Here is a 27,139-nt window from a genome sequence, read left to right as displayed (position 1 = left end):
TCGCAGCAGGCGCAGGAATGCGGCGTTACCGCATTGCTGAGCGGTGGCTCAGGGCCGGCACGCCCAGCCCTGCTCCCTGCTCGCCAAGGCCGCGGGCACACCTAGGCAGAGGCGGATGCGGAACCAACACTTCACATTTTATAGCCTTAGGGACAGTATTTTTTTCCAGCTCTGTCGTGTACCATTTCTCTGAGCTCCTGAGCCTCAGTGCCCGTGCTGCTCGGTGTGAGGATGGGGAGGTAGGTAGCACCCACAGCACAGGCACAGGCGCACGGACCCGGAGTCGTCCGGCGCGATCAGCTGAGCCCCCGGCAGCAGGGCAGGATGCGATGCTGGGGTTGAGTCAGTAAAGTAAATAGCAAAGACTCAGTGCGAGTTTTTTTCTGAGTATTGGCTTAGACCATAAAACCAGTTTGATAGAACAAGAGCTTGGGGGGGAGGTCTGCATGGTTTGGGGGATTTGGCAAGGTAAATGCGGAGCTTTCCACCTCTGGCTCCAGCTGCAGCACAGCTTGTGAGAGGTGCCTGGGGGCACTGGGGGTGCAGCGAGCTGCTGGGCTGGGCTCCCCACCGCACACGTGGAACAGCTGCCAGTTTAAACAGATGTTAGAAACTGGAAAAAAAAAAAGAGAGAGAGAGAGAGAAAAGAAAAAAAACGGGGCAAGAAAAAGCCTCTGGTGCTACCTCATACTTGTTGCTGGCATAGTAAAAAAATAAACTTATGAGACTGTTTCCATTAATACTGATGTAAAGCAGCGGTGACCACTGAGGTGTAAAGCATAAGAGAGGTCTGCGTGAGGTCTGAAGCAGGGAGACGGGCTGCTGTCATCAGCTGGGCGTGAAGCTATGGGTCTGGCTTTTCCATGGGCTCCCAAGGTGATATTAAATCCATCCCGGTTTGATAAATACAGAGTGCCTTTGGAAATCCTGGCACTTTCCTAGGTACCCAAATGAAAATTGTTTCTTAGAAAATTTGACTCTTCTTTGACTTTTTTTACAGCTGGTTAGTTTATGGTATTACATTCTGTAGATAATGTAAGCTGAGCTTGAGAATTATTTTGTGCCTTGAGGAACTCTGCTACCGGAGGCAGGAGAGGGTCTGTGAGCCCTGTACAGCCCCGTCTCTGTGCTCAAGGTCGTCTGCAGGCTGAAGCCTGCGATGTGAATACACAGTGCAATCGTAACTCACACAGAAGTCCCTGATCGGGCTTTAAATTGCCGGGTTCAGGCACTGATAGCGGCGCTGCCCTGTTGCTGTGGGTCTGATCCCGCTACACAAACCCACAAAACCTGCCCTAGAGGGTAGGCGCCGTGCAGCCCTGGCACTGGTGTGAGCGGGTTTCAGGCAGCCTGGTGATGTCCTGGCAGCGCCCACCCGAGCCCCAGGCACACCTCAGACATGTCCCATGGCTACAGGGATGTGTCCCGAGGTGCTCGCTGCCAGCTACCTGCACAGCCGCTTGTTCACGCTGCCGTCATCCCGGTCCCAAGTGACAGCTATCTGCGGCGGTGCGCCCTGTCTGGGAGCTGTCCGGAGCTCCCTGGGAACTGGGTGGGGATGCCTGCGGACGCCTGAATCACGCCTTTATCGTTACTACACCCACAGGCACCTCTCTCCCAGGTGAGGCAGCCATCTGTTAAAAACCGAGGGAGGACGGAGGCAGCTCTCAGAGGCTGCTGCGATTGCGGATCAGCCGCAGGTAGCTCCGGGGAGAGCCCTCGCCGTCAGCCAGGTATGTGGGGACGCCGAGGGGACTGGGGACGTCGTGGGGACTGGGAACGGGGCTCCTGGTCACACCGGGAAGGTGACAGGGGAAGCGTCTTGACGCAGGAGCATGCTGGTGGCTGTTCCCACGTGCTGTCCTGCGGGGCTCCCCGCAGAAACCCTGCGGCATGCACTTCTCTGCAGCATTTCTGCAAGCCCGAGGCTCCCGGCCATCGGGCGCTTTGATCTGGAAGCACAGCAAGGGTGGGGCTGGAGGACAAAGCACAGGGCAGGGCGGCTGCCGGGCTCATCGCCGCATCGTCCCTGGCGGTGCTGGCACCGCTCCCTGCCCGCTGCGGTGGCCGTGCTGGGTCTGCGGCTCCTCGAAGTCCCCAGGAGCCGGGCAGGCAGAAATCAACTCTGCTGGGGGCGAGGAGCTGTGCCCGCCTCTGTGGTTCACCTCTGCAATACCATAAAGATCCAAAGATAGCGTCGGGGTGAGAGGGCTGTCTTTGCACAGCTTGGGAGGATCCTGGGTGTGCTTCGTGAGTCCAAAGAGAAGCCGGGATTCTTTGTGCGGGTTTGTTTTGCTGCACGGTCTGAGGGGCTGATCTTCCTCTGTTATTCCTGATTATCACCCATGCTGCTGTGTTGTAGGCCAATTAAAATTACCTCACCGTAGAAAAGTAAGGAATGTGAAGGACCCAGGCAGAGGTTTAAGCTGACATTTTCCGCTCGTTTTTGCTTACGCTGCATATTCCTCCTTAGGTGTGTCCTTGTCCTCGCCAGTATGGAGTCTCGCTGCCAGCTTTGGCCATGGGCATTATTTGTCCTCCTGGGTAAGGCTTGCCGTACAGTGTTTCTAGAAAAAATGGTGGAAAGCTGACTAAATGTTTGCTGCCTATTGGAAATGACCTTTCTCTTTTAATTGGGGTTGTATATGACTAATGCAGTGAGTTATATTGCCTAGAGCCTCCATGTGTACCATGATTTAAGCGAGGTGGGTTTATGTACAGCTAAACGTCTTGCAAAGGGAATTGGAAAATTAAGTTTATTGATGAGAAGTGAATGGTAGGAAGTATATGAGGCTAATAAATGCTGCTAGAGTAAGTGCTGTATTAGTAGCAGTATTGTGGTAGCAACTGGGAGATTGGTGTTCAATAACAGTGCTGGTCCTTTGGCAAAAGGCTTCTCTCTGACCTGAGCATCCTGCTTTAGGGGTCTGGAGGTAAATGGGGAAAACCAGTGTGGGCTGTTCAGCTCAGCGGGCAGGGAACCGAGCATCCCTGAAACCCAGACACAGGGGATTTTGGGTAGGTGTCACATCAAGGAAGAGTTTCAGAAGTAATAGCTAACAGAAGGTGTTTTAAGTGCTTTGTACTTTTTAAAACAAAGGCAATTCAGGGGCTAAATACCCTTGTCCTTTCTGGTGTGCGCATTTGTGGCTTTGTCCCACGCACGACCTGGTAGCTGATCTGTTGTGGGAAGTGGCAGGGTTGCTGGTTGATGACCGCGTGCCACCCTGCCCCAGCCCCAAGTCCTCTCCTGCTGTTCCAGCCTCTCTGCGGCTGCTGGGCGCGCAGCACGACTGCTCCAGCGGCGCCTGCTACCCCCCCGGGGGCGATCTCCTGCTGGGACGAGCCCAGCACCTGCGAGCCTCCTCCACCTGCGGCCTCACCAAGCCCGAGACGTACTGCACGCCCCACGGAGAGGTACGTGCTCCTCCCTCCTCCACGCTCCTGAACCCCGCGTGGGGATGCTAATGCCTTTACCCATCCTTCCTGCCCTTTACAGTGATGTCTTTAACCTACTTCAGGTATTATTCCCCTCCCGATCTCGTGGGGTCACTGCACAGTCTGTCGTGTCCCCTCCAGCCCTGGAGTCCTCCTCTGTCCCCTTGTTAGAGCAGAGGAGCTGAGCATGGCTCATGGGAAGGGGCTATGAAGGGGCCAAAATGGAAGCTTTTGCATCCAAAAGAATCCCAAGCCTTCTGATCCCCAGCCTCTTCAGCTATAAACTGAACTCATATTTCAGTTGTCAAAGTGGGAGCATTCCAGGTCTTTCACTGGAAAAGCTGCTGAGCCGAGCGGCTGTTTCCAATTCCTCGGTTGTGTGGGGGTAGGAAGTCGTGCTCAGGGGATAGCATTGCAGCCAGCTGCAGATTCCCAGGCTCCAAAGCCACCATCAAACTCAGAGTTTATGGATAATTCTGTAGCATTTTAAGCTCTGTTCTCTGCCAAGGGTGATGTCTGTGACACGAACACTTCCTAAAGCCTTTCTGTGTTGGTCTGAAAATGCAGCTGCAGTGGGGGGAGCTCAGAAAGGAGTGGGTTCAGTGCAGGGCAGGCAAGAAGGGATTTGGGAGGGTGCTTGGAAGAGGTGCTCAAGAGGAAAGGAAATGGCAGACCTCCATGAGGCTCTCTACAGTGAAATCCAGCTCAAGTGAGTCAGCTTTCTTCTGCTTTAATTCCCCCTAAACCTGAAGACCCAGGTGTGGCAGCGAGCAGATGTGTTGCAGAGCTGGCGGTGGTCTCGCTGGGCTGCAGACCTCCTGCTGTGTGCGGCTGGGAGCTACTGCTTGGTGTGAAGCTGGGGCAGCTCCCTGGCCAGCGGGTGTGAGCATCATGTCCCCTGGCTCCTCTCCTGGTGCACTGCCTGGCCTTTCTCAGGCCTGGGAGCTGCAGCCAGGCATCGCCTCCGCTCGGGCTCCCAGTGGCTCCCCAGGAGCAGGGCTGGTTGCTCACCTCCTGGGCAGAGCACAGAACCCCCCGCTGCTTCTCAAGGGTGGGGAAAAAGGCAAGCAATTATTTCTGGTCGGACTTAATTTTTTTTTTCTTCCCGGTTTCTGTTTATACTTAAGCAGAATTGTTTGTGTAATAACTACCAGGGTTAAAAGGATTTTGGAACAATTAACAGTGGTATGTTAATTTGGATTCACCACTTCTAGCTTTAGGGCCTTTGGGCACCTAGAGCCTACACATCTGTGACCCTTTCCTTTACTGGAATCAGAGCCCCTCACTTCTGTTCTGTTTTGCAGCTGTAATGGCTTCTGCAAGTTATGGATACTCCAGCTCCTATCTTAGCAGAAGGAGAAATCCTCATGTATTGAACACTTCACAATTTAAGCAAAAATTAATCCCCTGAACTCACTTTTTCCTTTTCCCATCCCATGGAAAGTGGGACATTTTATTTGTTGACTCTTCTGACTTTTTTTGTTACACATCTCGCTCATGATTTGGTGCCAAATAGGTACAAATCTGGAGTCAGTTTTGCAATCTCAGCAGAGGGCATGGGATGAGGGGTTGCTCTGGCTGCCGATGCCCCCGTGCCAGCTGGCGGGTGCGAGCTGTCTGGCCCCGCCGCCAGCCCCGCGGCCCCCCGGGTGCTCTTTTGCAATCCTGCTGGGCCGCTCGCTGCGGGCACTGATCTCAGCCCCTGCTGCGTTGTCTGCTCCAGCATTCTGGCTCCAGATCCCTCTAACCTTTATACTTTGCACTACCGATTGCTCCATGCCTTGGCTGCGGGCTCAGTCTAGCGAAAGCCAGGAGAGACTTGGTATGGCCATTTATAGCACAGGGACTGCGGCGATGATTAGAAAAGTGATGGGGGGTGGAAACCAGGCAGACCAATGGAAATCACTTAGTGCTCAGGAAATGACTGTTCGAGTCAGCGGGGAAGCGAGAGGAAAATGGAAAATAAAAGAGAAAAATAGGTGGCCCCAGATTTGGAGTCCTAAAGGCACTGATGTATGTGGAAAGACTCCCGAGCGAGGTGTGATTCAAGGCCCGGTTAGCTTATCTCTGTATTTAAATGCTAAGCATAGTGCTTTGATAGCAATATGGGCAGCTAATGCCGCCAGCTGTAGCCGAGGGAAGGTGTGGTGTGGTTTTCACGCGGATTATCAGGTTCCTGGCCTGGCTGCCCCTTCAGAGGACAGCCATTCGGCTCTGCAGCACCAGCGCCTTGGCTAGTTATTGCTGCATGAGATTAATGCTTCTCAGGAGATGCTTCTGTCCTCTGGGCTCCTGCAATGCTTTCAGCCTGAGGACTTATTCAGAACTAGAAAAGAGCTACAGACTTTTCTGGTTGTTTTCTTAATTTGGAGGTATCCAGAGCACCCTCCACATCACTGTGAAATCTTTTGTCAAAGAATAGGCAAGATAAGGAAAAAATTGGTTTCCTTCTGTTTGTGTTGCTGCTCTGCTTCCCGCTTCCCAGAGCAAAGCAGTTTGTGTCCATGTGACATTTTTGTGGGTCCTCACACCTTGACCCTGGGAAAGTTGGGATATTAAAATGTTGTTGTTTGCATAAGGTCAAGGACTAAGGTTTTCTGCCTTTTCTCACCTGCTTTTCATGGGCACGTGGTGGATGTGAGCAATGAAGGGCGAGAATCGCCAAGAACACTCCTCATGTTGTGATGAGAGACTAGCTGGGTGAGGGTGCGAGGTGGCAGGCACCAGATGAGCCTAATCCTTGCACGACTCAGTGCGGGAATGCAAGACCACCGGGCGGTGGCAGAGGGCTCCTCCTGGTGCTGGCTGGCAGGGCTGGTTGGTAACATTTCTCCCAATTGTGTCTAAGCACCAAGTTGTGTTTGGCTGCTTCCAAACATACAGGGCAATGCCTGAGAAAGGACGTGAAAATGTGTTTAATTCTAATGCTTCTGTCTGCCTTATTGCTACCATCTGATGGCTACATCTGCTTGCCACCTGCACGAGCCTGGCCTCGGTGCTGGTCCAGGCCGTGCTGCCCGCTGGGTACTCCTGCAGGATCCCTACGTGTGCTGGAAGAGGGGACCTCACACTAAAACGGCCCTGTGCCCCCCAGCTCATTGGCTTTTTAGACCCCAGTCGTGAATCAAACTCAAGTCTTATGCACAGAAAAAAACATCCTCAGAACTGGGAAATGACTGTGGTCAGATGGGACCGCAGGGGGTCCCCCTGCTCAACGCAGGGCTCCTGGTGTAGGGTGTTGCTTCTTAACGTTGCGGGTCTGCACCGAATAATTTGTATTCCTGACCCAGCAGAGGTAGCGCAGCAGCCATGGCTTGCTGCCCTGTGCTTATCACATCCTGCTCTGGCATCCAGACACACCTCGTTCTTGGCTGCAGGGATGTGTCTCTACCTGCAGTGAATACAGAAGAAAAAGGCAATTTCCCACTTCTTTCCTCCTCCGCCTCCATTCTCTGTATCTTTTTTTGCTCCACAAGTGCAAATTGCCACATATGCTCTGAGACATCACGTCATCCCCTCGCAGACAAGCTGCAGAGGCAGCCGGGCCCCAGCAGTGTGTGGAGAGCTGGGACCAGCTCGTGCAGTATGGATTTGCAGACTGTCATCCTGGCAGGTTTTAAATAAAGCTTTTCTGAGGGGAGATGATGCGAGAACAGACTGGGTGAGGAAAACAGGCACCCACATGCTTGCTTTTAGGCAAGAGGAATGAACTTCCTTTCCTTAAGCCTCAGGCATGGGATGTTTGTCCTGCTCCTGCCAGCTCTGCGATCGCCTCTGAATTTGGGGGGTGCCAGTAAAACCAGCTGGGGAGACAGAGCTCAGTTCGTGTTTTGAGCACGACCTCAGAGCGCACGGTGTCACGTCTGACCAGCCGAGCGAGGAGGTGGCGTGGGATGTTATGGCTAACACATCCACCTATGCTTCAAGCCGAAGCACAGTCCAGCTTTGCAGATCCAAATTGCTCACTGAGAAGTTTAACCACGATGATGTCCATTGGTAACCTCTACAGCATCTTCCCATGGGAAGCATATGGAGCACTTACTGCTCTGCTGGCCTGGTGCAGAAATGTGCAGTTGGTGCTAGCAGGGAAGTCAAACGGGCTGGAAAAGGGAATTGCATAACTCAGCTTTAACAGGTGTCCGTGTTCCTAACATAACTTCTTGCTGCCAGCCCTATTTTCAAATAATGCTCTGTCTCTCTGTGTGCACACATATACATATAAATTCCTACCACCTTCCACACTGTCCCCAAATAAACCTGGAACATCAATTACTGTCCCAGCGCGATACTAATCGTGCAAGACCCCACGAGGTCCCCTGTGGGAGGCAGCGTGCCAGGAGCCCGACTGACACAGTGCCTCTGACTGACACGGGCCTGGGACAAGAACAGGGCCTCCAAGGTCTCCACAGCGATTAAAGGTTTTCATTTCATGACTGGACAGAGGCAGCTTCCCATATTTGCTGATGAGTGACTTCAGTTTATTCTGGGTTACGTGCTTCTGCCAGCAGATTATGTTTCAAGGGCTCTCAACTCATATTGAAATGGCAGCTGCAGCTATGTCAAATACTTTGGTCAGAGTCCATCAGCTTCAAATTGTTTGAGGTTTTCTGCCCCTGCGTGTGTGGGGAGGGGAAGCACGGGGGATGAGTTGGTGACTGGTTCACAAAGTCAGAGCAGGAGAGCAGCAAAACCCTGAAGCAAAGCTGCAGGGCAGGGGACAGGCAAGGGCTGCACATGCAGCCGCGTCCCTGAGCTCTGCAAAGTGTCCCAGGTGTGCCCGTGGCCTTCGCAGGTGGTGGTCACCTGCGGAGACGTGGGTTGCTCCTCTCGTGCAGCACGTCATGCACGTGCTTTGCATCCCGGTTTGCAGCCTTGGTCTGCTTTTCCGTGTAATACGTGGACATCCACAACAGCTGGCTGTTCCTCTGCACAGATTATTTTTCCTTCACCGTTTATTTCTAAAACACGAATCTGTTTATTCTCAACGCGCTGGCTTTTTCTCTCAAGTGACCTTCTCATGAGCTACCTTTCAAAAGGCTGGAATGAATTTCCTGTGTTCTCAGGATCTCAGTAGCCCGAGGTTTGGGTGACTGTAAGGGTGGCGTTGCAGCTTTGAGGTGCCGGAGGGCAGCTAGCAGTTTCCAAGCAGACCTACATTTTCTTTTGCTTTCCTATAGCCCTTTCCAGCCCTGCATCTGATAGCTACTAGAGATCACGCCCCTTCTTCGTGCCGCGGTAGCACTCGGCCTGCGGTCTTCGCTGTTTGGCAGGGAGGGGAGGAGAGCCGGAGAGCCGGGGCCAGGGGCTTGGTGGCCAAGCTTGGGCCGTGCCCTCTGAATTTCCCTTTCTGTCACGTACTCCCACGGCCCTGGTCTATTCCTGGCAAGCCCAGCTCAGATGAATCTACTGAGGCTGCTGCTCTGCTGCTGAAAATGAGGGGGAGAATTGGGGAATGATGTGCTCCTGGAAACTCTCCCCTCAACCCGGAGCTGGAATGTCATTTTTGGTAATTCCCTCTGTCCCAAGGAACTTTGAGACACATAGTCACAGTCAGTAATAGTGAATTCTTGTGTTGTGCAATAGAGGAGTTTCATAATATGCTCAGAGTACATGAAATGAGTTTTGTTTCCAGTGTTAATTTTAGACTGAATAAAAATTGGGGCAGGGGGAGGGGGGTAACAACACTCTTTTCACACTCAGGTCTGTGGCTGTGGGAGGAATTTTTTTTTTGTAATTTTTTTTGTATTTTTTTTTTAAATTTTTTTTTCACCCCTTGGCAGGGAGTGGAGCTGGATCCGGCCTGGGCCCTGGTGCTGTGGGGCCGGCAGCAGGCACAGCCCGTGCAGGGGTCTGGGATGAGCTGGGAGAGCCCCGCGGATAAAGCAGGGAAACTGCGAATTGGCCAAGGTTTTTGCACCGAGCCCAGCCCCCAGGCTAGGCTGGGTGGGAGCTCCATCCTTACTTAGCTCTGCGTTTAAGTGTGATTGCAGCTTTGCTGCCAGCTCTGCTTCGTAGCGGCTAGGATGTGTTTGTGTCTGTGGCCCTATGAATGGTCTTAATAAGTATGCATGAGTAACTCCTAATGAATAATTTAGCTGACATTGACCTTTCCCCTTGCAGGAAGCCTTCCTCCCCCCTGCTCTAATCACAGTCAGAACCGTTGTGAAGTGTAATCATTATTGGCAATTGTTCGCTAGACTATTTCTGTGGATAATTGCCGTAGCTTTCCTGACACTCTGCTGCTAGCAGTCATTATCTGAAATGAATTCTTCTGACTGGATCAGATAACGTTTCTGATTTTATTGGCAGAGCCAGGAGGAGTTGGTAAAGCCAGGGAAATTGCATGATTATATAGTCTGAAGTCTCTCTGTTTGCTTACTCTGCAATATTGTTATAAATATTGTAGTTAGCCAACTCCTGTTCTGGGATATTTATAGACTGAGAACATAAAGAGTGGAAAATATTATGGAAACAGATCGGTTTACGCTAAGGATCTTCTCCATGCCCAATGCAGTGCTGAGAGGCTCCTGGGCCTGGGCAGGGCGCTCAGCTCGGGGCGTTGCTGGAAGCTGAACCCAAACCGCTCGGTGCCCAGGACCCCCCAGCTCTGCTGCACCCCCAGCCAGCACCCATGGATGGGGACAGGCACGGCCCCAAGGGCAGCCTAGCACCCAGCGCGGTACCAAGCAGTGCTGCTGTTCAGAGCCAGCCCCAGCTCTGTATGGTTTTGTGTGGGAGCAAACAAGCAGGTAATCCTGGACAGTCGTCCCGTTAATTTTTATTTAAGTTAAAAAAAAAAAAAGTGTTGATGAATTTGAGTCCCTTTTTGTAGAAATAAGAGACTCGTCTGACTTAGATGATCCTAGCTCAGGAGCAAGGAAATATGAATAAACTGTGAATTGACCTTTTCATGGTTTAAAAGGCAAAACAGGAACCTTCATCCCACCGCGCTTTCTGGGCCACTGCCTCCTGCTGCCCCTCCCAGGCACAGATTTCTGCCCAAACCCAGCACGTGTAGGATCATCAGCTGGAACCTGCTCATTTGTTTAAGCAGCAGATGGGGCGATTTTAGCACGGAGAGGGGTACAAAGCACTGCTTGTTGCCCACTGCGTGGCTCTGCTGCTGAAAGCCGATCTCATCACTGGGGTCCCAGATACACCCGCGCCTCCGGTGTCATCTCACGCCAGCCCCGCGGCCCCAGCCCTCGCAGTGGGGTGTCGCGTTGCCGTCCCAGTGACAGCTGCTGTGCCCGGTGCCAGGTGCTCCCCTCCTCTCCCACCAAACCCAGTTCCTCCGGGACGACCTTTCCGCGCCGTCCTGGCTGATCCTGACACTGCGGGCAAATGCAGTTCTTGATCTTCTCCAATTTCTCAGCCTTTGGGATGCATCAGGGTGAAATGTGTGCCCCACCCCTGCATTTGGGAGGCTGCTTCACAGCTCTGGTGCCTGATGACTTCAGCTTCCAGCCTAAATGATTCACATCATTTTTGCTTTTGGGACAATGCTGCCCTATGCCTACTGCAGCTCACGGCCCGCCTTGGTGTGCAGCCCGGGGACCCTTCCCAGCGGGCGGCATCTGCTCTCCATCCTCGTGGTGCCAGGCAGGAGATGCTGAGCGCCCTTCTCGTGCCTCCCCTGCTGGCTGTCCCCTGCCTGATGACCACCACAGCTCGGTGCTGGGTGCTGCAGCCAGGGCTGTCCTGCTGCGGGGCTACCGCAGGCTTGGCCATCGCCCGCGGCTACACCGGCCCCCGCCACCTTCCCCTCCCCACCTCAGCTTCACCTGGAGGGTTTCCCCATGTCATGGTGCCCTCGCCCAGCCCATCTCCCTGCTCTGTGCCCGGCTCTCCCCTTGGCCAGGTTCTGGACCTTTCCTACTCTGTCCCGTCTCTTGCTCAATCTCCTTTCTGCCCCTTTCCGCGTGTTTCTGAGCCTGCTCATGTGCCGCATGCACCAGGCAGCCGTTCGGAAGCACCGGCACGGCGCGTTGCTTGGTTGGTCAAAACCAGGGATTTGTTTGCTCCCCGGGGACCCTGTTTTCTCCAGTCCCCGTGTTCCCTGTGCCACATCTGTTTGCTCCTTGAATGACTTGCTTAAGTGAAGGGCTGAACTTTGAGCCACTCGACTTCCACCCGCTGACTTTTCACCCGCTGAGCTGTTTGCTGCCGCTTTGCTCGGAGGGGAGAGTGCAGAGGGGCCGAGCCCCGCGCAGGGTTTTGGATGCGAGAGAAAGGCCTTTCTGTTAGCCCAAACAAACAGCCTGCTCAGCCCTGTGCAAAAGGCACGCTGGTGCTGAAAAGCTGCAAAGAGCTTTTTATCACGAGCTGTCATTGTGGAAAACAGGGGGGTTGGTTGAAAAAGACATTTTTTTGGTGTTTTGCCAAAAATATGTTTTAGTCAAAACATTTTGGTTTGGGTTTTTAATCCTTAAATCCATGAGTTGCTTTTTTTATTTTATTTTATGGGGAGTGAGGGCGACCACTCTGGTCCTGGGCATCACTAGCCATGTTCCCCAGGCCTCCAATAGCTCAGCTCCATCGATGCCGTGCGCTCCTCGGTTCAGTCCCTGCTGCACTGGGCCCTTGTCCTGTGCCAGCGGGGCCTTTGGTGGGTCCGTGCCCGGCCAGGCTCCCACCCACCCTTTCTCCTTTCAGTGGAACATGAGATGCTGCAGGTGCGACTCCCGGCTGCCGCACTCCCACAACGGGCACCGCATCGCAAACGTGCTGTCCTCCGCCGGGCGCTCGCGCTGGTGGCAGTCCCAGAGCGGTGAGTGCCGGCCGGATGGGGGGAAATAGGCGTCTCAGCTTGGGCAGCAAAACATTTGGTTTTTTGTCTGTAGCCTGCATCTCTGAAGCTGCCTTTCTGTGTCCGCAGGCATGGAGCGCGTCTATTTGCAGCTGGATCTGGATGAGAAGTTCCAGCTCAACAGCATCGTGCTTGACTTCAGGGTCTGTATGCAGCAGCACAGCTCGTGGGGATATCATGGGTGATGGTGGATGGGCATTGCCGGCTCTCAGTGACACGTGGGGATCTCGGTGCACGGCTCCCCCCAGGCTCCCGATAGGAAGCAGGCCAGCAATCACGCCCCATTCCCCCTTTCTCCTGTTCCCCTGGTGTTTGGGAGGAGCAGAGCAGGGCGGTGGGCTCCCATCCTGCTGAAAAATCCTGTCCCCCAGCCCCGCGTGGAAGCCAGCTGGGGGCACGGCCTTACAGATGTGCCTCTCCCCACTGCTGCAGTCGCCGCTGCCCACCGCGATGCTGATCGAGCGCTCCACCGACTTCGGCAAGACCTGGGAGGTGTACCAGTACCTGGCCTCCGACTGCGCCGCCGCCTTCCCCCACGTCCCCCGGGGCTCCCCTGAGAGCTGGGGGGACGCTCGGTGCCAGGCGCTGCAGGCCCAGCACGGGTACCCTGCGCACGGGGGCAAGGTGAGAACTGGGGAGGTTTGGGGGGTTGGGGAAGGGACCCGGCAGATGCCTGTGCCCTGCAGCGTGACCCTGGGTCTGGGGAGGGTGGCCAGCGTGATGTCCTGGAAACATGCAGAGGCCCAGAAATCTGCAGGTATTGCACCTGGCGAGGGATGGAGTTGGTGTGCATCCAGCACTGCTGGGGGGGAGCTCCTCTGAGAGGAAAGCCCTGCTCTGTGGTCTGTGTCGGTTCCTGCAAAACCCTCTGGGGCCTTTTCCCTGCCTTAAGTGATGGCTCTGCAGAGGAGGCAGGTCTGGAGCACACACAGCCTCACTGCCCAGGGCAGGAAAGGACAGCACCCTGCTTTTCCTGTGCTTTAACTTTTCTCTTTTTTTTTTTTTTTTCTTTTTCCCCCTTCTAAGGTGAAATTCAGTGTCCAAGACGTGGCATCTACCATTACTACCTCGTACAGCCAGGCCGTCAACAGTAAGCCAACAGCCTCTTTTATGTCTGGGAAGGGGAGGGAGGAGGCAGCTCGTGGCTATTCTGAGGCGCCATGGAGGGCACAGAGCCGGGTTAGGCCCCGCCGGGGAGCAGCTCCTCTGCAGCTCCTCTGCGAGCGAGGCCCCGAGCTGCTGCGTGTCCGACGGCCGCCCTGGCACCTCCGTCGTGTCGAGGAGCAGCTTTGGGTCTTTGCTGATGATTCAGCCGATGCTCTTTGTGCCAACGCTGGCATCTCCGTCGGTCCAAGCCCTGCACGTGCATCGTGAGGCACTTCTGCTGTGGTGCCCTGGTGCCTGCTGCCCCCTCACATCATGTCTCTGTCCCCAACAGAGCTGGGGCAATTCACCAACCTCAGAATCAACTTCACCCAGCTCCCGCACGTCATGCGCCAGGGCTACCGCTCGCCCAGCACCTTCTACGCCGTGACGGAAATGCAGGTCCTGGGAAGCTGCTTCTGCAACGGCCACGCCGACCGCTGCGCCCCTTCGGAAGACCCACACACCGCGGTGAGCCTCGTGACAGAGAAAAGCCCGGGGATAGTGCCGTGGTGTCAGACCCTCCCTGAGCCTGGGGGGAACACCGGGCTCCGTCACCCACCCAGGGGTGCTCCCCAGGAGGCTGTTTGTAATGGGGGGAACACTGCCCAGTTTGCCTGCAGCAATGGGGTGGTGGCTGTGACACAGCAGTCTCTGTTACCCCAGCACAAACCCATGTCTTGTATGGGATGGAGGTAGAGGGGTTTCAATTAAGGAGCTCAGTGGCTGTGGGAGTTCATGGCTCTGGGGGTACCTGCTGCACCTGCACTGGGTCTCCTGGCCTGGCAGGGCACACGCAGAAGGCTTCAGCAGGCTCCTGCACCTCCAGGAGGGCTCTCCAGCACAGGTTGTTCACTGCTGTGGGGTTGTCTCATCCCCAGTCTCTGCTTGCCCTCTTCTTGAAGGTGTTTGTCCGTGGGCAGGCGGTGGGATGGGAATTGCACTGTCTCAGAGGATGAGCAGCAGCGCATCCATGGTGCCGTGGTGGGGCTGCCTGGGGGCCGGAGCCCCGTCTCCACCTGGGGAGCTGGGCAGGACCAGGCCAGGCGCGGCATTGCTGGAAAGGCAGCAGGGCAGCGAAGCTCAGCCCCGAGCAGATGCTGCCCGCGAGGTGGGGTAAAGCCTGGTCTCTGCAGCAGGTCCACGGACGCTGCGAGTGCCAGCACAACACCGCCGGCCCCCACTGTGAGCGCTGCGCTGCCCTCTACAACGCCCGCCCGTGGGCCCCTGCGGAGGACAACGACCCCCACGAGTGCCAGCGTACGGTGACAGCCTTTCCCCTTTCCTCTCCCTGAAGACGAAACATCTCTGCAAAATGCCTTCCTGGAGTGTTGGCATAGGCTTTGCTTTGCTGGGGCTGTGGCCAGGCAACGCCAAGGGTGCACTCGTGCTCCCCCACTCTGCCCAGTGGGCCCCAGCTCCGTACTGGGGCACTTACTGGGTGCCAATGCACCATGCAGGGGACTCGGGCACCCTCTAGTGACAGCGTGCCCTCCGGCTGCTGGAGGGTCTTGCACGCTTCCAGCAGCAGATGGGCTGTTTTGGGGTTGTTTTAGGGTGCAACTGCAACGGCCACTCAACCTCGTGCCACTTCGACCCGGAGGTTTTCCGCAGCAGTGGCGGGGTGAGCGGGGGCGTCTGTGACAACTGCCAGCACAACACGGCGGGGAACAACTGTGAGCGCTGCCAAACTAACTATTTCCGCAACCAGCGGCAAGATCTTGCCCATCCTGAAGCCTGTCTGCGTGAGTGCCTGGTTAACCCCTCGTAATGCCCTCCCTGAGCCCCCCCCCTGCTCCCCGGGCTCCTCTGCCATGCCACTTCTCTCACGTTTCCAGCCTGCGAGTGCGACCCCGATGGCACAGTGCCGGGCTCCATCTGCGACCCGCTCTCGGGGCGCTGCGTCTGCAAGGAGAACGTGCAGGGCGAGCGCTGCCACCTCTGCAAGCCGGGCTTTGCCCAGCTGGCCCACGCCAACCCCATGGGCTGCCGCAGTGAGTACACCCGAGGCAGCCCCTGCTTCCCACCCGCCTCCTCCCTCGGCATCCTCAGCGGCTCTGAAAGGGCCGTGCTTCCCAGCCAGCGCTAGTTTGGGGTTTCCAAGACAAAGCCCTATTTGCAAAAGCTTACAAAGCTCCTTGCTCGGGCTGCAGCCTGTCTCCGGTACACATTTGGCCACAAGCAGAGGGAAAGCAGAGCTCAAGGCTTGCAGGGGGCTGTGTCCCCTTCCTGAGCACCTCCCTGGGCGTGTGAAGCTGCGGGGATGCTGCAGGTGATACCATGCGGGCGAGCCGGGCTGTGCGCAGCAGAGGGCAGCCACGGCTCGGCTCCAACACGCCGAGCTGGGCTGGGGACACGGAGGACTCTCAGGCTGCTGAGTCTGGCTGCAAGGCTCGGACGGGCACAGTGGTGCTACAGCAGGGATGTGTCCTTTGTGCCAAGCTGTGCTGCGAAGGGAGAGGAAGGAGAGCACGTCTTGGGCAGCAGCTTCCCAGCTTTGTGGGAAGCCGGGCCGCTGCTCAGCACCTGGTTTTGATCCAAGGAAACCCTCCTCGTTTCAGGATGCTCCTGCAACGTGCTGGGAACGCGGCAGGACATGCCCTGTGATGACGAGACGGGGCAGTGCTCCTGCCTGCCCAACGTGGTGGGCACCGACTGCGACCAGTGCGCGGCCGAGCACTGGGACATGGCGAGCGGCCGGGGCTGCCGGCCCTGCGACTGCCACCCCGGCGGCTCCCTCAGCACCCACTGCAACCAGGTACCACTGCCACTGTGCCCCGAGCACCCTTGGGTGGTCGCCAGTGGTCTCTGCACTGATTTTCCTTTGGAAAAAAAAACCAGCAGTATTTACTATTGATTTCCCTGCCTGGTTTCACACACGCACCTGTGAGCTCACTTTCTGTTTTCATTTCCAACTCTGCAAGCACTGCTCTGAGGGACTGTGGGGAATGGGGACGAGGGTGCCACTGCCAACAGGAGCTGTGTCCCCGCTGGGCAACACCGCAGCCCAGGATCGCTCAGAGCATCGAAAGCACATGTCCCGTGGCTCCGTCAGCCCCGTCCCACCTTTGGGAGCCTCCACAAAGGGGCAGTGTGTTTCCTAAGACGTTCTGCTCTTGTTTTCTTCTTCCCATTTCCTAGAAGCACTATGACAGGGTATTCAGGAAAGTGAATGGAGGTGGTAATTATGAAGGCAAGATTAAGCCATTTTAAAAGGCCTGGTATTTATTTAGTAAGGAAATCCTAATAAGAGATCTTCACACAGGCAAGGCAAGTTAATTATCCTCATTTGTCAATGCAAAGCATGTGTGTCACTTCAGTCTTAATAGACAGCTGGGAAAATTAAAGCTAAATGTAAAAATGCCTTGACAAAATCTAAGAGCCAAAGATAGGTCCAAACAGTGCAGGGAGGAGACCTGAGCCCACAAACTGTTTGCTTGTGGGCGATGCCTTTGTCTTGGGAACAAAACCGTTGCTCGGCTTTGCAGTGCCCATGAGTGGAGGCTTCCTGCAGATCTGGCCGCACGGCTCTGTGCTTTGCTGAGCCTGCGGCCACATCCGAGGGCACGGGCTGAGGAGAGGAGTGACAGCAGGTGACAAAAACACTTCCTTCCATCTCGCCCCCTCTGTACCGGGGAGCAGTGCTCGCTGCTTTGCCCCCGCAGAGAAGCCGCGTGGGGAACAAGCTGCTGCTTTTGCTTCAGGTGCTGCTTTTCTTCTGCTCTGCTTCATCCCTCTCCCTGGGCACCTCTCCCTGGCTGGGTACTCCAGGCTAGGCGGCCCTGTGGATTTTCCTGCCTGTAGGTAGGAGACACACACTACTGAGAGGCAACAGAAAGGCCGGGGAGCGGCTCAGCGCTCCCAGCTGCGGGCGCTCGGTGCTGCTCATGTCGCGGCTTGGCTCGCATTAGGGACTGGATGGTGCAGAAGAGCTGGGTGGCCACAGCCTCAGCCCCTGCCAAGCTGCTGGCACCTGGGGGGCTCAGCAGCAGGGCCTGGGGGGGCTGGTTCGAGGTGTGCCACCAGTGCTGGGGGGCTGGCAGCGGGACTGTGCCTGGGAGGTGCAGGGAGAGCTGCGGCTGCGTGTTCCTGGGGTGGGAATTTCATCGGCAGAGGGTGGGAGCTCGGGCACTGGTGCTCGCCAGGGAGCTGAGCACTTTCTCTCCCAGGAAAGTGCGCAGGGCTGGGTCTCCCTGATGGTTTTCTCCTTCCCCAGTTCACAGGACAGTGTTCGTGCAGAGAAGGCTTCACGGGGCGGACGTGCTCTGCCGCGCAGCAGGAGCAGGCCTGCCCAGACAGGCACTATGGAAACGTCAGGGTAGGGTGCACAGGTAGGGAGCATCGGTTTTGGTTTGGCCTGGTGTTTCTTAGCACTATGAAATCACGGCTATTCTGCAAGAGCAGCACCCAGCCCATGTCCTGACATCAGCATTTCCCACACTATTGTACAAGAGTAGCCCCCCAGCTCATCCCTGTTGCCCTCCACGTGTCCCCTCCTGGCAGCTGGGGCAGGACCCTGGGCGAGCAGCTGGGTTAGGGGCTGCTCCGTCCCCTCTGCCCCACCACCTCCGTCCCAGGCACTGCAGGGTGGGATGGACTGCACGTTGTGTTGGTGTCTGGTTATTGGGATCTGATTTATTTCCATTTTCCCCTTTCCACGGCCTTCAACCCTCTCCTCTCCGCTTTTTATCCCCCAGAGTGCAACTGCGACTTCCAGGGCACGGAGGACGTGGGGTGTGACAAGTCCACGGGCCGCTGCCTCTGCCGCCCGGGCGTCACCGGCCCCCGCTGCGACCAGTGCCAGCGGGACCACTGCAGCACCTACCCCAGCTGCGAGCCCTGCCACCCCTGCTTCCACATCTATGACGGTGACATCCAGCGCCTGCGCCTGCGCCTGCATCAGTCTGCCCTGAGCAACTCCAGCGTGCTGCTGCCTGGGGGCACCGGGGGCTCCCGCCTGGGCCCCCGCCTCTCGCAGGCGGAGGGCATGGCGCAGCAGGCGCAGGGCATCCTCGGCCGCTCCCCCGGCACCGAGCAGGGCCTGGCCCAGGTGGGCAGCGCGCTCGCTGCCATCAGGTAAGGGACGAGGGACGTGCTGGCAGGTCCCTCCTGCAGCTGGGAGGAGGTGCTGGCTTCTCCATGCATGCTGATGCCACTCCTTGCACCAAACTGCTGGGCAGCTTCAGCTGGCGGCAGCGTGCCTGGTCCCTGCGAGGCACCCGGCATGGGGAGCTGTAGCCCCGTGCCCCTCTCTGCTGGGGCTGGGAAGTGGCTGCTCACCATGTGCTCACAGCATCCCGGCATGAGAGGGCCCTGGTCTGTGCCTGAGGGTGGTTTTCTCTCTACTTAGATTCATGTTTTCTGCTTTTTCTTTCCCAGAGATCAGATGCAAGGCATCAACCCCAACTTTCAATTTCTGGATGTGACTGCCTCTCTATCGAGCGAGCTTGAAGCCCTCAACAGCAGCCTGGTTATTATTAACAACCAGTATCAGAGCAAGAAAACCCAGTTTGAAACCAGCCGCAGCACAGATCTGTCAGGTACAGTGCTGTGGCTCTAAAATCTCTTAATTTGCAGCCGTTAATTTACCTTGACGTGACTGCATGCCTGGTGGTTTCCCACTGGCCGGGTGGAGGAGATGAAGTTTTCAACCCTCTGTCAGCCCAGGCACAGCAAGCAGATCCTCCCTCCCTCCCTCCTTCCCACACGGGAGATGCTTTCTGCCCAGCCTCTCGCCACTGACTGATGATTTTGGGTTATTTGCTGTGGATGCTAGGGCTGGGCAGCTCGGTGTGCAGACAGTGTTCCCGTGTCCTGCTGGGGCCGTGTCCCTCCCGGCCAGCTCAGCTCCGTGTGCCAGAGCACTGCCACTGCCACGGCCCGGTGGGGGACAGCAGAGGGGGTGTCACGGAGCTGAGCCCAGCAGAAGGGGTGTCACCAAGCCAGGGGGCGGCTGCGGCAGTGAGGGCTGTGCACAGATGGAAGGGATGGAGAGGTGGGGAGGGGAGCCAGGCAGTGAGCTGTCAGGCATTAGAAGAGCTAATTAAGCCCTGCGATGCTGCTGGTGGTAGGTGGCCATTAAATCCCTGCAGCAGCTAATTCTCTCCGAGTGCCTTGTTGTCTGCTGCCTCCCCCGTGCTGAGCTGCAGACCGTGGCCGCTGCCCGCGGGGGTTTGCAGCCCGAGCAGGCGCAGAGGTCTGCGCCCTAACCGCGGGACGGGGGCTGCCCAGGAGCGGTGGAAAGGGTTCAGGGGGACCCCTGTCCTGCCCCGGCCGAGCCCTTCTGCGCTGCAGAGCCCAGCATCAGCATGGGCATGGCTTTTGCTTTAGCTTTGTTTCAGTCTTGTGGCCCCGAACCAGAGGTCAGTCCTTCAGGAAAGCTCTGCAACTCAGTGTGAAGGAATAGCTGAAAGGCATTTAGAAATAAAAGGAGCTTTTTGTTTGTGCCTTAGTGACTAATCACTCTGGCTGTGTCCCCCTCCTCACCGTGCACACATCCACTCGCAGGGTATAGTCAATGCCTTCCTTTAGGTAGCTCTGCTGCATTTATGAGTCATGGAGGCATCCGTGTCATTTAGTGCTCTTATTCCTGCAGGAGCCTTCCAGACGATCAGATCTGCTTACCAGACGTCCGCCAATGCCAGCGGCCTCGTCGCTGGCGCTGCCGCGCTGCTGGCACGGTCCAGGGAGAACCGCAGGAACGCCGCGGCGCTGGAGGGGGCGGCCGGCGCGCACAGCGCCAAGCTGCTGGCCCTCAGGGCCGAGGTGGCCGTGTCCCCCAACCTCACCCCCGCAGTGAACAAGGTGAAAGCACAACGTGGGTTTCTGGCTGTGCGTGTCAGGTCGTCGGGGGGGCCTTGTCGTGCTCAGGAGGCAGAAATCTCACGCTGTGGTCAGCCCACTCAGCGTGGCAGAGTCTTTGCTCAGAGGGACTCAGCCCAATGGCATCCTGGCAAACTGCTGCTTTGGGATGTGAGGGGAGAATTGTCTAAGCATCCCCTGCCAAAGGAGAACAGATACCGAGTGTTCCCCTGCCCCCTCCCAGGCACGCGCGTTTTCCTCCAAAGACTCTCACGTGTTAGTTCTCGTATCTCAAAGACCCACTTAATTTCTGGATAAGGTTTCTTTTCTTTCTCCTTCACTGCTTTGTTATTGCCATGGAGATCCATTTCAGTGCCTCCTAATGCACGGTTGCTGTGGAGACCACCAGCCTCCCCTCTCTGCTTTTCAGGGCACCAAAACGTTCCCAAGCCATCAGCCAGTGCTGGTTCTTGCGCTGGCTCTGGGCTTGCACGTGCCCCTGCTGCAGTGCCCCCTCCAGTGGGTGGCAACTTTAGAAGATGCTGGGCAATTAAAGCCGTTGGTGTCAGGTCTTCTCATCCCGTTCTCTCCCTAAAATCAAATTGCAGCAGTTGGATGGGATTCCCCTGCCACGAGGGGAAGAGTAGCTGTCGTGAGAGCCGATGAGGTGTTTGCTCTGTCTTGCACTTCGTGAGCCATTGCTCTCCACACGCCTGGTGGCCTTCGTGCATTTGTGCTGTGCGGCGTGCTCAGGGCTGGTGCTGGCAGCCAAGGTGCTTCGGCCACTGCCATCGGGTGGGCTGGCTCTGTCTGTGTCCCCGGGTGAGCTCCTGCTGCACAAGCCTACCACGTTCTCCAGCTCCCTTAGTGAGAGTCTGTGGAAACGATGTCCCTGTGGCATGCTGGTTTGTCTCCGCGAGGTCTCACCCAGCCGGCTGGGTGCCCTCAACACCCTGCTGCTCTCTTCCCTCTCCAGATCTGCGGCGGCTTCCGAGTGGAGAAGTGCACTCCTGCCCAGTGCGAGGGGCTGCTCTGCCCGCGAGACAACGGCACGGCCTGCGGGGCCGGCCTCTCCTGCCGCGGCGCCTTCCCGCGGTCCGCCGGGGCCCTCGGCATGGCCACCAAGGCCGCCGGGGAGCTGGGCAGCCTGAGCGCGCGGCTGCGGGACACGGCGCAGCTGGTGAGTGCGGGTCCCGGTGGGATGGCCTGGGGGGCAGCCCGTGGCAAAACGCCCGGGCTCAGGGCTTGGTCTGAGGCTTGGTCTTAGGGGCAGCGTCAGAAACACAGCAGTGTTTGGGCACGAGATTTCTGCTGTCTCTGCCTCTCCTTAGTGGGTGGACCCAAGGAGATGAGGTGTCCTGAGAGCACCTTGCTTTGTATTCCAGTCGTGCAGGTGGTCTGGAAATGTCACAAGGAAGCCAGAGCCTGGTCTTCTTGTGGTTTTGGGATTGGCATGGCAGAGGGGGTAGGGATCTGGAAGCATCGCTGAACCCACAGGGATATCTGAGCTCTAGGGTTTTGTGCAGCCTACAGTACGTGTGTTCGTGCTGTTGCACATTTTTTCTACAGCCTCGGAGGGCTTGCAAAGATCAAGTGAGTTTTCAAAGTCATTCAAAATCCATTTCAAATGTGTTTTATGAAGCTAAATGGTACTGCCCCTCTTTGAGAGTTTTCCTTTGCAAATCCAGCCCTCAGTCTTTAACATTTGCAATCCTTTAAAGTGGTGGCGTGCTAAAAATGAGAAATGGTGGAATTGCAAAGTGCCCTGTCCAATTCATTCAGGTGTAGGTATAGCTGCTGGGATTCCAGGTCAAGTAGAAGCGACTCCATCAGGATTTTGTTGTTTGCAGATTAAAACAACGGAGACATCTGCTAATCAGATTCAGAGCAATGTCCGGCGGCTGGTGGAGCAGATGAGCGTAACAAGAACCCAGATTGAGGGAGATGTGCGGCGCATCCAGCAGTTCATCCAGCAAGTGCGAAACTTCTTGTCAGGTAGCACTGCCAAGCTCACCCTGTGCCTTTGCAGGTTGGCTTGCACATGGAAAACCTAATTTTTACAGTGATGTTATATATGAGAACAGGGTACGAGGGAGTCAGCTGAACAGCTCACCCTGGTTAGGCTCTCAGCTATCCAATTTATCCAGATTGCTTTGGTGCCTTGCTCTGCCACTGTGCCTCTCGCCATCCCCAGGGCCTGGGGACAAACCTGTGCCCGTGGCTGGTGCTCTCCAAGGGTTTGCAGGCAGCACTGACCACGATGCAGAGAAGTTTACCAGCAACCCTCACTGACCGCAGGGAGATAAATGGACAGATCTCTGGAGCAGACTGTTAATCACACGAGAATTCCTCATTGTCCTATAAACCAGTGGGATGACTTATTGTTCACAGACAGATTGTAATAACATAATAGGCCTCATGAGCATTAGCTGAATAAGAAAATCAGGTCATTTGGTGCTGCCTGGTGTTAATGATGAGTGAAGATATTTCTGAGCTAATCACTGGGCTAATGTCCCTTGGGCTTTGCCTGCCTCTGATTCCTCAAATTTATTAACTTTTATTTGTGCAATAAAACAGGCTTGTGTTGAAACACAACCTCATGTACTCAGTGAGGTCTGCCTGACTCTGCTCTGGGCTTAGCCATATTTTTCTCCTTGCCAAATTAAAGGCAGTGTTTCAGTACTTTCCTGGAAGTTTTGCTGGTGTGAATGAGAAGTTCATATCGAATATAAAACAGTTCTTATTTTATTCTGTGTAGTAGGGAAGCTTCTCAATAGTGAGACAATTTTTTGTCTCACTGTTTTTGTGTTTATTTTATTTGTCCTCCTTTAAATGCAATAGAGTCCTGGAAATCTGTAACGGTAATAAATGGAAGATTTGGTTCAGTCTGAAGTTTAAGACCCTGAGCAAATCTCCAGGGCGAGGTGAAAACACTTAAGAGCATCAGGAAGTCTGAAGCATCAAATGTGCCAGAGAATGCTGACCAGCATGTTGAGGGCATGCTATGCTGAGTGGTAACACGGAGTCAGGCTGGGAAAAGATGTCAGAAATGTTATTCAGAATAACAGAAAGAATCACAGAGCACCAACAGGATGCTTAAACCCCCTGAAGATAGGGCACAAAACTGGAATAGGCAGCAGGAATGAATCCCAGCCCTACGCACCAGAACACAGAGGAAAGGAATGAAAAAGGGCAGAGCTGGGTGAAGGGTTGGTACTGCTGCTCTGCTCACCAGCTTGTCCTGCGATGGAAGCTGAGTGAGGGGACTGAATTTGGGGTGGACCCCGGCAGCTGTCTGAAAGGAAGAGGCTGTGCGTGTGAGAGCATCCACAGCTGGGCATCTGCCTTCACCCTGCTTTGTGTTTGCACTCCTACCCTCACCTCTCCTGCTTCTGACACTGTCCGTCTGTTTGCCTGCTCTGCAGACAAAGACACGGACCCTGCTACAATCCAGGAAATCAGTGAGTTTGTTCTCTCGCTACGTCTCCCCACGGATGCTGCTGCAGTCCTGAGAAAAATGACTGAGATCCAAAATTTGGCTACTAAACTGCAGTGCCCAGAGAGCATCCTGGCCCAGACAGCTGAGGACATCGCGAAGGCCAAGCAGCTTCAGCAGGAGGCAGAACAAGCCAGGTCGGTTTGGTTGAAGGGCTTTTGGCAGCTTTGGCAGCTTTGAAGGACTTTTTTGGTCATTCAGCCAGAGTGAATGCGGTGATTCTCAGGATGAAATCTAGCTCGGCTGGAGCTGGACTGACTTACTTTTAGCCCAGAATCTTCTATGTATGTAGAGTGGCTAAGAGTGACTTTGCAATCTCTACAGACACTTCTCTGCTACCCCAATACAAATAAGAGTCTGGCTGCCAACGACAGAACTTGTTATGGATACTAAAACAAGCAGGTCTTTACCAAAAGTAACAGAGGCTTTTCTCTATCTCTTGAGCCCCTATGATGGGGGATGACAGGCTTGCTCTGGTATTACTTGATATTGGTGACCTACATCCTAATTGCACAAGAGAGCATGAGGGGATTAAATGGGCTATTTGTTTTCTGGGTGAAAGTTGGAAGGATTATCCCATGGCCCCTTAAAAAGCAATTACAGAGTGCCCTTGCAAATTTGGAGCATCTGCTTTGTCACGTGTTGACTTGCAGCAATATCCCAGCGAGAAGGTTAGCGGGATAAGTACGTAAACTCCTTGATAGCGTCTGACACCTGCTTAGCCTGCTGGAAGTGATGAGACGAGGCAGTCTGCCTTTCTGTGGGAAGCTCTGTCACCTGGTCGGAACAGTCCCACTGCTAGCAGAAAAGTATTCACTGAAACTGGTTCAGTAGCTGTTGCTTCCCCTTTAATACTTTGTCTTGCACCACTTGCAAAATAGGTGTTTCTAGAACATTTAAAAGAAGGCTTTTCTCTCTCCTTCTCAGTTCATTTTCTCTGCTGGGGGATGTGAAATGGAAGTCACACTTCTCTTGAACAGAAACCTGCTCTGTGGCAGATTTGTATGGTGTTTGTGGACTGCAGCCTTCTCTGTTACAGTCCTGTCTTGCTTCTCCAGCTTATTTTGCCTCTGCCTCCTTGACCTCCAGTCCATGCGATTATCTACACTCACTCTCATCTGCTTTCTGTGTTTCCCCAGGAACCGGGCAAATGCCGTGGAGGGAGATGTGGAAGAGGTGGTTGGGTATCTGAGACGAGCAAACACGGTGTTGCTGGAGGCCCAGGGGGCTATCAGGGGCTCCAGTTCCTCACTCCGGTTCATCCAAGAGCGTGTTGAGGAAGTGAGTAGTGGCTGGTGACTTCTGAGTAACGGTGCTGGGCCCTGCTTGCTGCTGCTCTGAAATTCCCCAGCTTGGTAGAGGCCTGGACCAGCGAACTGGAGAAACAGGGCTTTTTGTGTAAAACCCCGTCTTCCTGCATGTCTCATTTGCCTGCTTCCCTGAGTTCCAACCATGGTCCCTAATGGAAATCCCAGGGACAAGTTTGGGACGTGTCCACCAGGCAGCATAGCTGCTCCCTGCGTGGTGCAAAAAGCGTTACAGACAGTTCTTGGCTGCGATTTCCTTCTTGACGTGTGGCGCTCTGCTTTCAGATCGAGGCCGTTCTTGGCCCAGCCGAGAGGAACGCGCAGGCCGTGGCGGAGCAGCTGGCGGCGCTGAGGGAAGGGCTCCGGCAGCTGCAGCAGGCGGCGGGGCAGAACCGCCTGCGGGCCAGCGACGCGCAGCGGGCGGCGGCGGCAGCGGGCGAGAAGGCCGGCAGCGCGCAGCAGGTACCGCAGCCACGCACGTGCTCCTGGCACGGCACAGCCGAGCCAGCTGTGTCCTGGCACGCGTCTGGATGGGGCGAGGAGGCCACCGCCCAGGCACTGCCCTGTCGCCTCGTTCACCTGGTGCAGGATCCAGCTACTGAAGTTTTCCAGGACCTTTCTCCATCTCGCTGCCTTTTGCTGAAGACTTCTTAGCTTGACGTGAGCTGGCAGTGCGCAGTTGCAGCCTAGAAGGCCAACTGCATCCTGGGCTGCACCAACAGAGGGGTGGGCAGCAGGGGAGGGAGGGGATTGTGCCCCTCTGCTCTGCCCTTGGGAGGCCTCACTCGTAGTCCTGCATCCAGGGCTGGGGCCCGAGCCATTCCATGGTTCTGCTCTCTGCCCCACCTGAGGTAGAGGAGCTCATACAGCTGGTCAGCATCACTGGGAGTGCACTGCAAACTGTCGTGTGTCTGCATAGTAATGTTATCACAGAGCTCGAGCACAGTATCTGTTTAATATTTAAAATGGGTTCTATCTTTTTTAAGCCAATTCGACATTGGAAAATCCCATTTCCACCAGTTTATTTACTTATTTGCTTTTCCAGTCTTTCCAACAGGTGAAACAAATGTACGCTGAGCTGAAGAGTAGGATGCAACAGAGCCCAGCGCTGGGAGGGCAAGGCAGCCGGGTGCAGAGCATAGACCAGGAGGCAAAAGATCTGTTTGAGGAAACTTCGGCCATGATGCTTAGGATGGCAGGTAAACCTGTGAGCTCAGTGTAATGGTCTCATGCACCTGGGGAGGGCTTTTGAGTGCCAGAGGGTAGTCATGTTGGGTTTTTTTTTGGTGCAGGAGGGAGGGGGAGGCTCAGGCTGGGGAGTAAAACTGGACATGACGCCTTCCTCTGGTTGTGATTTCACATTACCCTTTCCTGCACTCTCTCCTCAGCTTTAGAGACAGAAATTCAGGAAAGCAACAGAGCCTTGTTGTCCAAGTCAGCCAGGCTGTCAGGCCTGCAGGAGCGGGTGGGCAGGATTCGGGATGCCATCAGCAAGCGAGTCGCCTACTACGACAGCTGCTCCTGAGCGAGGCGGTGCCTTCCTCCACTGCACACACTGGCTGGAGTATTTACTCCCGTTTTCTGGCTGCAGTTCTCATGTTCCTAACATCTGCATATTTAGCAAATGGAATTTCTGTCCCTCTGGAGAGGAGCTGCAGTGAAACCATGGAGAGGTTCACGTTGGACAGACTGGCTGAAGCTGCCTGGGCTCAGGGGAAAGGGGCAGAGACATCGATCATTAACTGCAAATAATGAACACGTCTGCAACGTTGTTATTTCCAGAAGGGTTTATAACCACCTCCTCCCCCCCCCCCAAATTCTTTTTCATGTTTTAGCCAATTCAAGCTCTTGTAGCAGGATTTCGCTGTTCAAATTAAAACCCTTGTTTGGGGCTTTTCACACTGCAGTTAATCTTTACAACTTGCCATGGCTTCAGTACTTCCCTTCTAGCTCTTTCTTCAAAGAACCAGGTCACAGAAATGGAGGATTTTATCTCCATTGTATCTGTACAACATACCTATATTTCTACTACTAGGAGAAACACAATCTCATACTCAGATGTGAAGTCAAATGTCTCGTTTGACTTTCTGCCACAATCTGCTTATTTACCGTGTAACATTTTGCCAGAAAGTACCAGAGGGAACA

The 27,139-nt window shown here is 55.3% G+C and overlaps 1 protein-coding gene across 6 annotated transcripts; it reads left to right on the top strand.

Annotated features, from left to right (window-relative positions):
- The first annotated feature begins 107 nt into the window (after nt 1-107).
- On the top strand, nt 108-26,905 carry LAMB3 (laminin subunit beta 3). Of its 6 annotated transcripts, none has more exons than XM_048070986.2 (24): nt 108-239; nt 1,607-1,733; nt 2,474-2,544; nt 3,263-3,417; nt 12,094-12,208; nt 12,317-12,390; nt 12,680-12,871; nt 13,274-13,337; nt 13,686-13,861; nt 14,527-14,650; nt 14,947-15,135; nt 15,229-15,384; nt 15,952-16,148; nt 17,607-17,721; nt 18,088-18,466; nt 18,770-18,930; nt 19,986-20,194; nt 21,168-21,371; nt 22,042-22,186; nt 23,617-23,824; nt 24,827-24,968; nt 25,280-25,456; nt 26,040-26,193; nt 26,383-26,905. In XM_048070986.2, exons 3-24 carry the CDS (start codon nt 2,496-2,498, stop codon nt 26,517-26,519), a joined length of 3,522 nt encoding a protein of 1,173 aa, XP_047926943.2. In that variant the 5' UTR covers nt 108-239; nt 1,607-1,733; nt 2,474-2,495; the 3' UTR covers nt 26,520-26,905. The 6 variants fall into 6 exon arrangements, with proteins under 6 accessions (XP_047926943.2, XP_047926940.2, XP_047926946.2 ...); XM_048070983.2 differs by lacking the exon at nt 108-239 and adding an exon at nt 1,166-1,509; XM_048070989.2 differs by lacking the exon at nt 108-239 and having other exon boundaries at nt 1,586-1,733; nt 14,530-14,650.
- The last annotated feature ends 234 nt before the right edge of the window (nt 26,906-27,139 follow it).

The sequence above is a fragment of the Anser cygnoides genome, chromosome 25, assembly GCF_040182565.1.
Source record: "Anser cygnoides isolate HZ-2024a breed goose chromosome 25, Taihu_goose_T2T_genome, whole genome shotgun sequence".
Classification (NCBI taxonomy): Eukaryota; Metazoa; Chordata; class Aves; order Anseriformes; family Anatidae; genus Anser; species Anser cygnoides.
This window is presented reverse-complemented; position numbering and strand designations above follow the sequence as displayed.

Excerpts from the sequence above, each read along its gene's own strand:
- LAMB3 (XM_048070986.2), top strand. The coding sequence starts at position 2,496 with ATGGAGTCTCGCTGCCAGCTTTGGCCATGGGCATTATTTGTCCTCCTG. Across the intron at positions 12,872-13,273 it reads ACCCTGCGCACGGGGGCAAG|GTGAAATTCAGTGTCCAAGA; the intron begins GTGAGAACTGGG and ends CCCCCTTCTAAG. Across the intron at positions 22,187-23,616 it reads AGTGCGAAACTTCTTGTCAG|ACAAAGACACGGACCCTGCT; the intron begins GTAGCACTGCCA and ends CCTGCTCTGCAG.